A 12,566-nucleotide genomic window follows, 5' to 3' on the forward strand; every position below is an offset into this window, starting at 1 on the left:
CCATTTTCTCTCCCTGAATTCAATGGGAAATAGAATTCAGCTACATACAAATGCTATCTCTTTCACTCTGAGAGGTGAATTACAAGCAATAGAATACTATTTTAAACTCACAAGAATGGTCAGATAAATTGATGTGGCATAATTCTCATACCAATGTAGGTTATTAAGGCACACGCATAATAATAAAATCAAGCCATCTCAAGGAAATGTGTTAACATAGACTTAGTCAGCAATTCAGAAAAAGAAAAAAAAAAACCAAAAACTCTGTTCTACTAGCAGAAAGAGGATTTTTTTTTTTTTCCACTTCGGGGAGATTTTGATTTTCCTTATGTAACACTTCTACTAATCCTTTATTCAAAGGGATCTTAATAACGACTATCTGCTATTGCAGATTCCTTTTTCAGGAAGGAAAAACATTCTGTTTACTTCACTGATGGGAATATCCCTCAATGCTGGAATTGCTTCTTCTTGAAATTTCTTCTGTTGCTGCTTTTTCGCATAGTTATCTACAGGAGACAATGAGAATATTCCATGTATTAAAGATTTTTCTTTCAATAAATGTTATATAATGCAACACTGTATAAATTTAGCTCCTGTAAGTAATGCTGAAAACCCCATCTTGCTGAGGTGTTACAAGATGGTCACCAGAAACACATATTATAACACACATTTATATCAACACATATTAGCCTACTCTTCTGCTGAAATTACTGTCTGGGACTTTGCTTGGTTTAAAATGCAACCGTAATTACCCAAAGATAAAAAGAACAAACAAACGCACCCCTCACAGTGAATAACTTATTTTGTAATTTGAACACTTTGTACTAAGATTTCCACCATGAGATGCTGTCCACTCTCCCTTTATCTTGGCTGCTTGTTCCCATCACGACACAGTACCCACCCCTGTAACAGCATAAACATTTTCACAGGTGCACTTTGAACACAATTATGGAATTTCTCCCTCTGAAAACCAAGATTTTCAACTACAGTTGTTTTTCAAACAGAGTAGGTTCCCCATCCCATCTGCCATACAGCCACACAAACTCTTGAGTTGACGCCAAATGAGAGGGTGACATCAGAATGTGAAGTAGTAGCCAAGAAGATAGGGACAACTAAATGGCAGTTATTGACAGAAGCGCTGGAGTAATGCATTTGAACTACAGCCTTGACTGCTTTTTTTTCCCTAACAGTTCAGTGCAATGTAACAACACGTACATAGTTTGTTAAGATGATACAACTTCAGTAGTCTCAGCAATAGCTAACTTTCTTGCCAAATTTTACAGTCTGCATTTTCACTAAGAAAAATGGCCACTTGCAAATACTGGTGGAATTCCTCATGTGGAGAAAGATGCAGGTGCGTCTGGAGAATACTGTGAATGCCTAGAACAAGTCTCCTTAGCAGGAGTAAAGGCTAGGCAAAAGTCAAGACAAAAACTGAGTAACAGCTTTTTCAGTCAGGCAATTGCCAACATACCTGCTCAGGTCTCAACATTGCAGCATCTTCCTTTGTATTACCTTGAGTCTGCGTGCCTTCCTACCCCTGCCACTGCCAGGTAGGCACTCATGCCCTTCTTCCCATGACACTCCTCACTTGTTTGTAATGCAAAGTACATGTCTGGGAGAGCTTTATATGCCTGACACCCGTTCCTCTAATGTTGTCTGTTTTACTAACCAAGCACACTTCACTGGCTGGAAACCACTGCCATAAGATGGCAAAGTCAGGCTCGTGGTTATATTTTCACTCTAGCACTTCAGTACTTCCAAGAACTCCTTTTTCTAGATAAAAACATTTAAATGCTTAAAATTTTGTTTATATTATATATGGCTATATACATATATATTTACATAAATTATCAGTTATGTATCAAAATCTTAAAAAAAAAATGCACTAATAAAGTTACCTGTAATGGTATGTGTGGAGTTAAGTGGAGCTGTACTCATCATGTTAATACCAAAAAGTAATACATAACCAATTCCTACAACAACTAGTAGGTAGGCTGGCAAAGCAACTGCCCAGTACCTGAGGAAAAAGATTTTTAAAGTTACATATTATAGTAACAAATGCCTACTGATACAGCAGGTTGTTATTGTATCTAGCACAAACTTAGCCAAGAGGAAAAAAAACAACACCTCTGAATAAGACCCTGGTCCCTCCCAAGATTACTGACTGCAGAATCACTGTAGCTAATTTGGTATAAACCATCATATAGATTTCTTACAGAAGGCTTTTATTTTTTTAATTACAGTTTAAAGTTTACTGCATTTTCATTGGCAAACTTCCTGAAAACAAAATGCCAAATTTATCATAAAACACTGAAATGCTATTTCTTTCATTACATAATAAGAAATTTTCATCAGTTACTTATCTGTATTAAAAAAAAATGCTTCACAAAAATTATAGTCTTTTATCATCAGGAAAAACTGGATTAAGTACAAGGCTACTATTTTTAAAAAAGTTTTATGATTTGAAAATAAATTAAAGGTGTCCTATACTTGCACATATTCAGGCGAAAGAGTTTAATTGCTTGAACTTACTTCTGAGGCCAGTATGTTAGTCCCAATGAGAACAGCCAGGTCTCAGGAACATATGCCCAGATAAGATACAACACTGCACGAAAGAATTAAAAAGTCATAATAGTCTGACTGATACTGTTGTAGACTTCCTTCCTAAGTTTTAGAGCAATACTTCCCTACCAATAAATGCTCTGACAATATTTTGCTTTTGCGTTATTTAAACCAAAATAGCTCTACAAAAACATTTTAGAATATACCTCTCAGATGCAAAACTTGCCTAATATGGGGGCAATGTTTTGTAGCTGGTTATATGATATCATTTTTACATCTGCTTTAGCATTTAGTTTCTGATTTGCTATGTAGATAGTCAAGGATTTCTTGCAAGTTGAACTGCAGAACAAAAAAAACCCTCAATAAAAGGACGTCAGAGGACTCTGCAGAAAATACTATAGAGGAAAATGATCATACAGTAGGTCATTTGTTTGAAAGAGAAGTTGGTAGAATTACAGTGCTTGGATGGAAGTGTTCAGATGAAGTTACTAGAAATACTTTCTGATTCTTGGCACGTTAATAATTTTCATGTCAAAACCAATACTAAGAAATTTAGCTCTCTAACAACAAATCCAGAGAAAGGTTTAACAAAACTTGAGGGGAACAGGTTAGCAGCAAGTGACACAAGGTATGGAACTGCAGTGGCTTCCTGTAAAAGTGACAGAAATCAATTTACTTTCATTTCTACTTACTTTCTAAAGATAAGAAAAACTTACAGTAGCATTCTGGTTTATTATTTGACTACAGTATATTTGCAGCACCTTTTTTATGTTGAAGAGGTATTCTTACCCTCTCACACAGCCCTTGGTCCTGGGTGGACATGCAAGATATCCCCAGTGAAATGCTAAAGCACCTGTCACACCAGCAAAGAAATGCTGGTATAACACTAATAATTTTCGATTGCTGTTGACCAGATTGACTTTTTTTTTTTCCCCCCAAGCATTTGGGTGGGGAAGGTTGCACTACTACTATCTACAATGGTTACAATGTATGAAATTCATTGAAATTCAAGTTAAAAAGTTTCTAAAATGAGAAAACAGAGAATTTTTAAAATAATTTGACTCTAATACTATTAACAACCCCAAAATAAGGTTAAAGACAGATATTGACAAAATTACAAAAGGCAATGACAGATCTTTGTAACACCTGACAGGTCTGGCAAGTAATGCTCACACAGTCCTTCATCGTGCACCCTTACAACAGGTGCTGTGATGCAATTTTGGCCCTTTTCAGATGGTCTTACAGGAATTGCATTTGTCTCGTAAGCAAAGCAACGCTTTCCGGTGAAGTGCTCAGTACCCAGGATACTTACTAAAGCCAAACCACGATCCTAAAAAAAGAGCAAATCCATATATTGCCCTTTCTGGCAACGGGGCTGGAGAGTTTTCAACCATACTGGTCTCTTTCCTTTACTTTGGGGGCGGAGGCAAGGGAACACGGCAAGAAGCGATGAGAGGTTTCCCGACACGTTCCTCTCGGAACACTCCCGGGACTGGAGGGAGCGGGAAACCGGACGGCACACGCTGCCGGTTTGGCCCCGCAGCCCACGCTCTCAGCCCTCTCTCCTCAGCCCCGGTGGGCGGGAGGGAGGGCAGGAACACATGCGTATGAGCCTGCGGGGGGGGGGGGGGGGGGGGTACCCGCGGGGGGGCGCACGCGGCGGCCGTTACACTCGCCCCTCAACGGACACACAAGAGCCGCGGGTACTACCGACCCCCTCCGCCACCGCACCTCCTGACCGCAGCCCCCCGCCCCAAGCCACTCTGCCTCCTTCCTTTCGAGGTCACGGCCTAGCAAGAAAACTACGCCTAGGACACCCCCCGCAGCAGGAGGAGGAGGAGGAGGAGGAAGAGGAGGAGGAGGAGGAAGAGGAAGGCGGAGGCACCCAGCCCCGCTCCCTACCCTCCCCCCGGTACCGCGCGTCCGCCGGGCCGCATCTCGCACATGCGCGGCCAGCACTCCCGCCTCCGCTGGGCAACGGGCGCATGCCCAGAGCCCGTGAGTTCGCGGCAGGCGGAGACCGCCGGCCTCTTGCCGTGCGTTGGCTCGTTCCCTTGACGTCAGGCGGTAACTAACCAATAGGCAGGGCCCAGCTGAGCGGGGGCGTGGGCGCGCGCGGCGGGCGGGGCTCACTGGGGCTGGGGTCGGGGAGCCGGAGCCGGAGCCGGAGCCGTCTCGGGCCTGGAGAGCGCGGCTGTGGTGGGGGCTGGTGAGTGAGTGAGGCAGGCAGGCAGGGAGCGGCGGGGGCGACGGGGGCTTCTTCCCCCGCCCCGCGCCTCACGGAGCTCGTGACCCCCCCCTCCGCCGGTGGGACTGGGTCCGGGAGGGTGGCGCCCGTCTCTCCAGAGCTCCCAGCACCGGGTGACGCCCGGTCCGGTCCGCCTGGGCCGAGGACCGGTGCTGTCGGTCGCGGGAGTCCGCGGCGGAGCCCCTCCAGGGTGGGTGGAGCTCCTTGCCGCGAGGAGGAACGGGCGGCGGCAGGGCTGTCCCGGCGGGAAACGCTGGGCTGCGACACGTCAGTGACGAGCCTCGGGGCTTCCGGGGTCTGGCGGCGGCGGGGAGCCCCGGCCGGCCTCCCCCTCACCTCCGGCGGAGCTGCCGAGCAGGAGGGGGACGCGCGGCCTGGGCGGGGGGCTGCGCCGCTGGTTCTGTCAAACCGGAGCGGGTGTTTTAACTCCGCTCTCCTGGGATGTGGCAGTAATTCCTGAGATGGTGCCCCCTGACCCGGCTGGTAGGAACTGCCCATCCCTCTCTGGCCTGTCAGGTGTGCAGGACTACTGTCAGGCGTCAGGGACTTGGAAAATTAATAGAATTACTCGACTTATGTAGCTTTTGACTGATGCTTTAGGTTACTTTTTTTTCAGCATTAACCTATGCTATGTAAAAATAAGAACATGTCTTCCATGTAGAAGTGTAATTTAATGTTGTGATCGTTATAAGTTCTGCAAAGCACGTGCTGCTTGCCTCTTGCCTTCACCTCGTGTATTTCTCATAATCCTTTTCTTTCAGGATCATGTACCATGGGGGAGCCTATATCTGAATCTGAGTTTGCAGCCTTGGCTTTTTATGCTGGTGATAAATCTTGCTGTGAATTGGTAAGTAGGTTTGAAAAACTTGCAGGATTTTCCAGTGGGGTTTATACCCAGATATGATCTACAGAGTAGTTGCTAGTGTTGATTAATTTAGACTGATGCAAAGATATCTTACATAGAGTGTAGAGACTGCGTATCCCTCTATCAGGCAAGTTTTACTGAATGCATATACAAATACCTAAAACTAGACAGAGGTGCATAGATCTGATTAACAGAACTTGACCAACCTGTTGGTCATGTATCCAGACCACACTTGGGATGATACACCTCAGAGTGACCGATTCAGATCACAGAGCAATTGCAACTTACTTCATGGAAGTTCAAGTCTGCGAATCAACTGCAGAGTGTTCACTCATTCTTTGTTCTTGTAATCTCTCACATTTTTCTACTTCTTTGTGCCAAATAAATCCTCTGCTTTTTTAGTTGTTGCTTTTATTGAATGAACTGTAATACTCTTCTGTTTCAATAGTTCTAAGAATGCTTTCCTTGACTCTTATTTTCCCCTTCTTGCTATGCTTATGGAGTCTTAGAAAACACTATGATAGCTAATCTTTCTGCTGCTTGGAGTTATTTATCCTAAGTGTTGCTGCTGCCAAATACAAAGTAGCTGGCCTACTATTCTTCCTATGCAGTAATAAAAAGTATGGGTAAATTGAATTTCTTATTTGTAAAGCTGTATCTTGACATGAGACCATTACCACTAGCATAGTGAGTCTCATTGGAAGTTGTTTATATCAATAAAGTCTGGGGGTTTTTTTTGTGCTATGGATGAAATAAAGTACTTTAATAGCTGTGTTAGCATAAGATACTAGATATTTTATGCCTAAAGGTGCTGTGTGTGCTGTGCTATGGAAAGAAGCTAACTCTTGGTTTTTTGGTTTGCTGTAGTGGGAATACCACCTTGGGCTTGATGTATATAGAGGGTATGTGTGGTTTGTTTTGCTTTTAAATATTGTAGCAAAATCCACACTGTGGAGTGAAGGAGACAGTCAGTTATAATTTTTTTTCCTCTTTCTTATTAAGTGTCCCGTTCTGTTAAATATGTCTATGTTATAATAACTTATTTTTGAGAGTAAGCCGTGATTTACATGTAATGTTGTAATAGTTCAGAAATGCTACTTCGCGTGAAATCATGTGATTGCTTGTCATCACCTTAAATCAAGTTGTCATTGCACAGCATGCTATATTTCCAGAAAGTCTGCCACTGAAAGAATAAAGGTCTGTTAAAGAGAATTTATGAAAGATGTGTTTAGTAATTAGTTTATTTTTACACTTTTCTCCAGTCATATTCAGAAATTGCATTTCTTTGAAATAGGTAGATGTGACACACAGCATTTATTAAATGGCACATATATAATGTTTGTTAAATTAATAGACATTGTAGGGCTCTGTAAAACAAAGTCATTTTATTCTTCAGCTTAAGGGGCTCATGTGGAGTACTATGTTTTAAAGGCATTAAGGTATTCATATAGTACACTGCCATAAAGTTGTAAATCAACCACTTGCTCCACTTTTTTTGATATGATATATTTATTTAAATGTACATACACTAACTATCGAAACTTAATTATTTTTTTTTTTAAATCTGGGTTCTTAAACATGTATCTTTAGGTATTCTTGAACATTGTATTCCTACCTAGTACCTGATTTTGAATTATTAATTTTTAGAATTCTATTCCAGTGTGATTCAATATATTGTTTAAACTATTAAAAGATTTCCCGTCCGTTCGTAACTATTAATCTGTGGATGTTTTTTTAATGGATATGCAGGTAAACATTTTTTTTTCCTAAGAAAGCAACTAAATCATTGTGTTGGATAACTCTACTAAGCATGCCTTTTCCCCATTTGTTTTTGTTTGGTTTGTTTGCTTTTTGGTTGTGCTTAATGTGACTTATAAAGATTGGATCCAAAGGGGTTTGTTAAGTTTTCTTGTTTTCCTCAGAAAACTGCTGGCAGAACCTCAGGAACATGGGAGAATGGGGAATACCTATAGTATTTTATTCTTGGGGAAATGGGATGGGGGGGTAAAAAGCAGGGGGAATTCACCCACCTCAGATTTGGCATTAGAAGATAATGCGATGCTGGCAGGCATTGCATGAGCGTTATTCACATTTTATAAAAAGTTTCCATTCAGAAGTAGGTACATAGAAAGAATTTTTCTGTATAGGTCCATGGCGTATGCATGAGTATTTTAGTTAATTACTAAATAATTACAGTTTATGATAGTTAATAATTTTAGTTATTTGTTGATTAATTTTGTTAATCAATGTGTCTGCTAAAATTAGTATTTTAGTTTGAATCAGGAGAATGCTTTTGAAACAAAAACCCCAATTGTCCCTGTGCTTTTGAAACACAAACCCCAATTGTCCCTGTGTTTCATGTTTTGGCTTATGTTGTGAATAGCTCGTGGAGTGTGCTAGTGGGATTCATTGGGGATACCACTCATCTAGAATGTGCTTTTAAGAGTGTAGGTAATGTGCATCAACGATGAATGGTGCTCTGTCTATTGGACTAGATTTGAACCAAAGCAATGTAAAACCTCTTCAAGAGCATATAATGTGAAGGTACACTGCTCAGTAATGAATACTTTCCTTTTAGATTTGTTTCCTATTTGATCATGCTGCTCGCTTGTGAAGATAAAAGCACAGACCGTCTTTTATACTGGTCTAAATATGTTCAAGAATTGCCTTTCCTTGAGAAAAGGAATTAGTGACAGAATGTAAAAATCACTTCCATTCCTCCCTTCCCCTGATATAAACAGTTTATACTGGTTTAGTATTTAGAAACAGTTAAGCAATCATAGTTTATAGTTTGTGGAACACATTTGCAAGACGTGTGATGTTAAAAAATATGTTTATCTTTAGGGTCATGGAGTGTTTGTACAGCGATCACCACATAAGCCTAAAACTGGTATGTAAACTAAAACAATATTACATAACTTTCTAATGTATTTTTTTGTGCTGTGTTTTAATCTTTTGATTGCTATTTCACTATTTTCCTTGTTTTGTCTGAAAAAGTAGAAAACTTATTGCTAAGCAGAAGCTTCGGTGTGTTCTTTTGAATTGGAAGAATTCTCATCTTTTTGTCCTATGTAACGTGCAAAAGACTGCTAGACATTTGTGAGAACAGTGTAAATAGTCAATAATCTATACATATGTGCAGTCAATTAATGTTATGGGGACGGAGATTTAAGGTGTGTTCATTGCCTGTGTTTTAACTGTAGGTATGTTTTAGCTATATAGGTCTAAAGACACCTTCAAGTTGATCTTTGTAGGTGAAGTTTTGCAGTTATAATATTTAAAAAAAAAAAAGTTAAATAGTTGCAGAAAAGCAGATGGCTCAAGAGTGTGTCAAATTCTTCAAAACTGTATTCACTATACAAATGGTAACCTGTAGTGTGTAGAAAACTCAGATGAACACAGCCAGCTGTGTAAAATGAATTTTTTGCATATATTCAGACTCTTGATAATCCTGCTTCTGCTCTAAGAGTACTTCATGCCACCTCAATAGTCTAATAAGGATCTTTACATTTTTAAGACGTTTTCTGAGGGGAATGGATTGTATTTTTGAGAGGGCCATGCATCACACACATAATGGCCTCTGGCAAAAAAAATAATAATATTGCTGATCTTTTTGAAAATGTTGCTATGTGCCACACTGCTCTGGATTTCTTGTAGAAAATAATTAAACAGGTACAGTTAGAAGAGGCACATTTCGTTTTATTTCGAAAATAGCATTCCTTATAGCCATTAAACAGCTCACTGCCCTTGTTAGACTCCTCATTTAGAAGCAGGCTGCATTTATTTGTTTATAATGTGTTATGTCAATAAAATGCAGAACACAGGCAATTCCTTGAGCAAGGAATGTAAAGCCCACCAGCAGGTCCCTATTCTTACCTCCATATAAGTTCCCTCTTCCCCTTCAATTTATAAAAAAAACCTCAAGTTGCCAGGTGTATTTAGAGCGTTCAAGTTTTCTTGTTTTGCTTAGATAGTACTTAAGAATATCATACGGAAATAATGGATGTTTTTGAATGTTCATTTGGACTTTGATTACTTGTAGTGCCTGAATTATGTAGTCTAATTCCTAACTGTTTTCTTAAAGATGTTGATCCCTGTGAAGTGTGGTGCAGTCAGCCGGTTGACATATTAAGAGAATATTGCAACATTATTAAAATACGCATCTTTTGGCCTCTTCTCTTCAAAAGTGAAAGTAATTCTTTGGCAGCTGATTGGAGGCAAGTGATCCTATTCTTGAAATTATTTCACCAGCCTTTACTTTTTTTTTTTTTTTTGTTACCTATGAAAGATCGTTGTATACTTTCAGTAGTGGTTAAACTGTCTGCAGGAATGTTTTTAACAGTGGGCTAAGTTGGTTAAGGTCAGAATGCATAGTTCTTGAATACACAGAAAAAATATTGAGAATGGGTTTCTGAAATTTGGAATCTAAGAGTGTATTTAAATGCTTCAATGAATGTCCTGTATTTCAAAAATACCAAAAGCTTTGCAGCTCTTCCTCCCTCCTGAAGGGCTTGATTTGGGTTTGTAACCATGCTTTTGCTTAGATCTAATTGCCATAAATATTAGTAATTAACATGATGTAACACAGTGATTTTTTTCTGAATAATAACTTGTTCTGTTTTTAAGCAGTTCACAGATTTTAGACCGGAATTGGAAGAGACTCTGTGATTTAGAGGTTTTGGAAGACCTTGTTGATTTAATTAAAAAAGTTGTTGTAAGTACTATATTTTAACTTTTTGGAAGTTTTCTAGTATAATAGGTTAATTAATTCTGTACCTTATGCAGCTTGGGATTATATCTTAAATTAGAAATTTCTGTTTGCTGGAGTGAATAAATCATCTGATAGTTGAGTTGCAGCTTTCTAGAAAGAAAGTGTGCCATAGACTTTATTATGCTTGGGATAACTTACTAAGTATTTGCGGAGTCAATAACACAGTTGACTGGAGCCCTTGTAAATTGCTAAGAAAGAGAGTCATATCAGCAAGAAAATCAACACCGTTCCCCGATGAACAAGTTAAATACTTCTTTTCATTCCTCATTCAAAAAATTATATTTAAATTTTGTTATTGTTGCTGACTTAAAGCAGAAACATAACAGTGCAGAGGAAAGAATGAGATAAGAAATGGTCTCAGCAGCTGAAAGGAAGCAAATTTTTTTTTTTTTTTTTTTTTTTTAGGTATTACATGTTTTTAAAAAAATTGTTTTGTTGAAATTCTGTACTCAACCCCAAGCTATACTTTTCCAGTCTAGCTTACTGTTATATGACTTTCTATGATTAGGCATTCATGTACTATATTCATCCTGTGAATTCATACTTCCTTATGCTCCTTTTGCTGCTTCCTCCTTCAGGCTATCTGAGCACTCTGTTTTCACCTCCTTCTACTTCAGGATGTCGCTGCCATTTTTCCACTTTTTCTCATGTGATGGGTTCTTTATGCTGTTTCCTCCACTGGTAGTCTCCCATTCAATCTTTCTAAGAGAGAGTCTGTGTATATTCCCATTCCTCTGTTTACCTCTGCTTCCCTCTTCTTAATTCCTCAGCCTATATCTCTTTTTCCATGTAAAAGATTGTATAACCAATAGTAAAATTTATTTGGAGGAGCAGAAGATCTCAGGAGAGGAAGTACTGTTGCTTAGGATGGTTTTAATTGTATGTATTAGCTGGTTCTTTGGTATATAGACAATGCAGAAGTGGTTAAAGTGGCTGATTTTCCTAACCAGATGTCATAGCATCCATGCGCTCTCTATTCCATGTCAACATTTATTTGTTTTTCAAGAAAAATAGTAGGGGATTTGCTGCTGAATCCAACAATATTTCCTGAAACTTTTAAATGGACCAGAACAACTGTCCAAATGATACTGTGTTGAAGCAGAACAGAAAATGTTATTGAGTTAAACCTGAGCAGATAGAAACTAAAGTTATCAGATCTTAATAACTTGTTTTTCATTTGTTTTTTATCCCTCTTCCAGAATGTTCCACCTTTTATTGGTGGCATACTAAGAATTGGCAGCAGAATAGAAAATGTAAGTTTCTCAAATTGTTTTTAATAGGAATGCTTCTTTATGTGTGAATATAAACAAAATATTTGTACAAATATGCAAAATTTTTAAATGCTTGCATAAATAAATTAAGTCTGTAGTTTTTGGAATATGTAGTATATAGGACTGGTGTTACCAGTTGTTGCAGCTCTGAGCCACAAAATGAAATGTGTGTGTGACAGGAACTGTGAAATAAATATCTGTGTAAGAAAATGAATGAGAACTTTGGGGGTAGTTCACATGCTGAAAATAAATGGTTTCTCTTTGAGGCTGCTATTGCAGTGTGGTGGCTGGGTTTCGGTGGCACAACTAGAGCTGCGGACAGCCCTCCAGTATTAGCTTTGATACCTGCTGTGGCTTTCCTTGTTTCTTTCTCACTTCTTGTTGAAGGCTTGTTCCTTTGAGATGTCTCTGCACTCTCTCTGCCTTCAGTCTTCAAGATTCCTAGATTCCCTTCCATAAGCACACAGTTCTATCTCTTTAGAGTATTTTGCTTTGTCCTCTCTTTCTGTGCTGGTATGTTATGCTAAAAGTCTAGGTATGGGCAAAAGGCAAACTCACTTCATATGTGAAGACAAGAAGTTATTGTTAGTGTAATTGAAATCTACCATAATTAATTATTGCAGAAGAGGAAAGGAAACGAAGAAACGTATGACTAAACAGAAAAACATTTAAATGATAATACAGTTAAAATTGTCATATACACTCTTCCTAGTATCTGACCCCTTTCAGGTGTTGTACTGTACTCATTCTTGTACTGCTCTTTGGGATCCTAAGGTGAATGGCTTCTGTCTGGTGTTTGTGTGTGGGGGGGTGGGGGGTATAGTCATGACTACCTGTGGTTTTTTG

At 39.3% G+C, this 12,566-nt stretch overlaps 2 protein-coding genes across 6 annotated transcripts in view; one reads left to right on the top strand and one right to left on the bottom strand.

The window, feature by feature from the left end:
* Positions 1 to 24: 24 nt before the first annotated feature.
* PIGP (phosphatidylinositol glycan anchor biosynthesis class P) lies at positions 25 to 4,142 on the bottom strand. Its single transcript, XM_010126990.2, has 4 exons — positions 3,878 to 4,142; positions 2,536 to 2,608; positions 1,902 to 2,020; positions 25 to 506 (listed from the first exon to the last, which is right to left on the bottom strand). Exons 1-4 carry the CDS (start codon positions 3,957 to 3,959, stop codon positions 376 to 378), a joined length of 405 nt encoding a protein of 134 aa, XP_010125292.1. The 5' UTR covers positions 3,960 to 4,142; the 3' UTR covers positions 25 to 375.
* Positions 4,143 to 4,608: 466 nt separating this feature from the next.
* Positions 4,609 to 12,566, top strand: part of TTC3 (tetratricopeptide repeat domain 3) — a 65,039-nt gene continuing 57,081 nt past the window's right edge. For 2 of the 5 annotated variants that reach the window (XM_086765331.1, XM_086765323.1), the window contains exons 1-6: positions 4,704 to 4,774; positions 5,575 to 5,660; positions 8,523 to 8,568; positions 9,763 to 9,895; positions 10,308 to 10,392; positions 11,649 to 11,702. In XM_086765331.1, coding sequence (XP_086621457.1) covers positions 5,586 to 5,660; positions 8,523 to 8,568; positions 9,763 to 9,895; positions 10,308 to 10,392; positions 11,649 to 11,702 — 393 coding nt within the window. In that variant the 5' untranslated portion in view covers positions 4,704 to 4,774; positions 5,575 to 5,585. Of the gene's footprint in view, positions 4,633 to 4,703; positions 4,775 to 4,911; positions 5,004 to 5,574; positions 5,661 to 8,522; positions 8,569 to 9,762; positions 9,896 to 10,307; positions 10,393 to 11,648; positions 11,703 to 12,566 lie in introns of those variants that run through there. The other 3 variants (XM_086765312.1, XM_086765342.1, XM_086765321.1) reach the window with 3 other exon arrangements.

Source organism: Chlamydotis macqueenii, chromosome 1 (genome assembly GCF_036417535.1).
Source record: "Chlamydotis macqueenii isolate bChlMac1 chromosome 1, bChlMac1.mat, whole genome shotgun sequence".
Lineage (NCBI taxonomy): Eukaryota > Metazoa > Chordata > Aves > Otidiformes > Otididae > Chlamydotis > Chlamydotis macqueenii.

What these genes read in the sequence shown, in the direction of transcription:
- PIGP (XM_010126990.2), bottom strand. Translation starts at nt 3,959, where the DNA reads ATGGTTGAAAACTCTCCAGCCCCGTTGCCAGAAAGGGCAATATATGGA. An exon ending in CTAACATACTGGCCTCAGAA is followed by an intron (nt 2,021 to 2,535) that starts GTAAGTTCAAGC and finishes CTTTTTCCTCAG; the next exon opens with GTACTGGGCAGTTGCTTTGC. An exon ending in CTCCACACATACCATTACAG is followed by an intron (nt 507 to 1,901) that starts GTAACTTTATTA and finishes TGTCTCCTGTAG; the next exon opens with ATAACTATGCGAAAAAGCAG.